Source organism: Bison bison, unplaced genomic scaffold (assembly GCF_000754665.1).
Source record: "Bison bison bison isolate TAMUID 2011002044 unplaced genomic scaffold, Bison_UMD1.0 scf7180017864227, whole genome shotgun sequence".
Taxonomy (NCBI): Eukaryota; Metazoa; Chordata; class Mammalia; order Artiodactyla; family Bovidae; genus Bison; species Bison bison.
Genome location: NW_011494799.1, coordinates 53,717 through 55,783, shown reverse-complemented (window position 1 = coordinate 55,783; position 2,067 = coordinate 53,717). Strand labels below are relative to the sequence as shown.

Sequence of the window (2,067 nt, the reverse complement as noted above, 5' to 3'; positions counted from 1 at the left end):
ATTGGTGTTAAGCAGAGATTAACTCAGATATGAGTTTGGAAAGCTCTTTCTGGTGTGCCAAAGTGGAGGGTGAGTTGAAGGTGGGAAGTCTAGGAAGGAGATGCATACACAAGTCCAAGCTGTAGTGAAGTGAAGCTAAGGGCTCTGGCAGAGGGAATGAAGGAGGGGATAAGTTGATCAAATATGGAAGAGTTCACATGGGACATAGGAGGTGGTTTGATGTGGGGGAAAAGGATGGGAGGGTTCAAGCTCTCCTTTTCCTCACTTTGGCTCTGAGAGTACACAGCTCAAGGGTGATGAGATTGGTGTAGCATTGGGGTGATGAGGATAGGGGTTTCTAATGAAGCAAGGCCCTGGGAGTGGCAACTTCAGAGACACTAGCTATAATCTCTAACCAGGCACTTGTTCAATCCTGCTGGGCAGGATAAGAGGATAGGGAGGCACAATCACCTCCTTGCAGAATTTAGGAAGGAAAATGATTGGGACTAAAGAAATCAGTGGGGAAAAAGAATTAGACAGAGTAACCAGAAAGTCTGTAGCCACTGCAGGAGGTCAAAGAAGGAACAGCCAAAGCATGTGGTGTTGGATGGAAGTAACTAAGGAGGGCTTGTTGGCCCAAGATGGTCCTGGAGCCAGGCATAAGGATGGAGAGGCTCTGTGGGCAGAGGAACAGGATGGGGATGGCTCAAGGACAGTTGGTTCTGGAGCTGCTGCCATCACCCTTGCCATAGCCTTTGCTTACCTCTCCTTTCCCCCACAGGAAAGCGTCCCAAAAAGGGCCTGGCTACAGCAAAGCAGAGACTCGGCCGTATCCTGAAAATCCACAGAAATGGCAAACTGCTTCTGTGAGCTCCTTTGTGTTCTGCCCCTCACCCCTTCACCCCCATTGCCTTCTCCATTGTCAACTCTCGGGGCACTCCTGGATCCTACCTGCCCCAGACAAGGTGCTGAGGCGCATTGTCCTGCTTTCTTGGAACTGACCAAGGGCATGGACTCTCCCCATGGGCCCCTTCACCTACTCCCACGACTCCCTTCCCCACTTCCAGTAGAGCATCCTGCCTTTCTTTTCCATATCTCTGAGTAGCAGATAAATGGGAGAGGTTTCCAGCTGACTAGAATCCTCTCTCTGCTACTCCAATCCATTTCCCTTTCACCAGCCTTGTCTACCCTTTACTCTCATCCCCACTTAAAGCTGGAAGGCAGAGTGAGAAGAAGCATGAGGTGAGCCTGGGCCCCTTGGTGTTTCCCTGGTCATGAAGTGGGAGGCCCAGCGCTCAACACTTTCTGCAGCTCTAGCCCTGTCTCCAGAAGCCTACCCATCTCTGCCCATTCTCCTTCATCCCCTCAGCCCAGTGGATGTGTCTCACTCAAGACTCATTCCTGGGAGAAGGCTCTGGCTTCAGCCCCCTCTTGCCAAATGCTTCATGGAAATAAAGAGGAGGGCCCAGAGTCTTCTTACTGCCCCATTTCCAGGGTGGCCTAGAAAGCCCATGGACTGACTTCATTCATCTTTGGAAAGAAGAAAGATTCCTGTCACTTTTCAAGGTGGGGACAGGACCAACACCCAAGACTTTGGTTGAGACTTTGTTGCCTGTTGGAGGAAGCTACTTTTGGGTGACTATAGACAAAGCCACCTCTCCCAAGGTGAGCTCCAGGGATTTGCCTGGAGTTTGAGGTCCTGCAGACCATTATCCACAAAGCTTTGGCTGGGCACCAGAAGGCAAAAACCATCTCCCAGAAGCTTGAAAGCATCTGCCACTGAAGCAGATAGCCCATGCTCAATGGCCTGATCCCTTCACCTAAACCACGGAGCACAGCCTGGACCTTCTGGAGAGGATGTGGCAGGACAGTTCATCTCGGGTTCTCCATCAGGAGCCTCCCTGCTTCTCTCCCCACCTTGAGGTCTTGGTCTAAAGAAGGCTACAGAACTCACACTTTTACTCCTGGGGCTCTGTACTCCCAGATGTCAGGTAGATGCTCAAACAGAGTGCTGACGGGTCACTCAGAACCCTGAGTGTAGGAGTGGTGATGCCCCTCTGTAAAGGAGCAGATCATCTGGTCCTCCCA

The 2,067-nt window shown here is 51.4% G+C and overlaps 1 protein-coding gene across 4 annotated transcripts in view; it reads left to right on the top strand.

Annotated features, from left to right (window-relative positions):
• Positions 1–2,061, top strand: part of PHF8 (PHD finger protein 8) — a 103,202-nt gene extending 101,141 nt beyond the window's left edge. For all 4 annotated transcript variants that reach the window (XM_010845879.1, XM_010845878.1, XM_010845877.1 and 1 more), the window contains one exon: positions 761–2,061. In XM_010845879.1, coding sequence (XP_010844181.1) covers positions 761–849 — 89 coding nt within the window. In that variant the 3' untranslated portion in view covers positions 850–2,061. The remainder of the gene's footprint in view (positions 1–760) is intronic.
• The last annotated feature ends 6 nt before the right edge of the window (positions 2,062–2,067 follow it).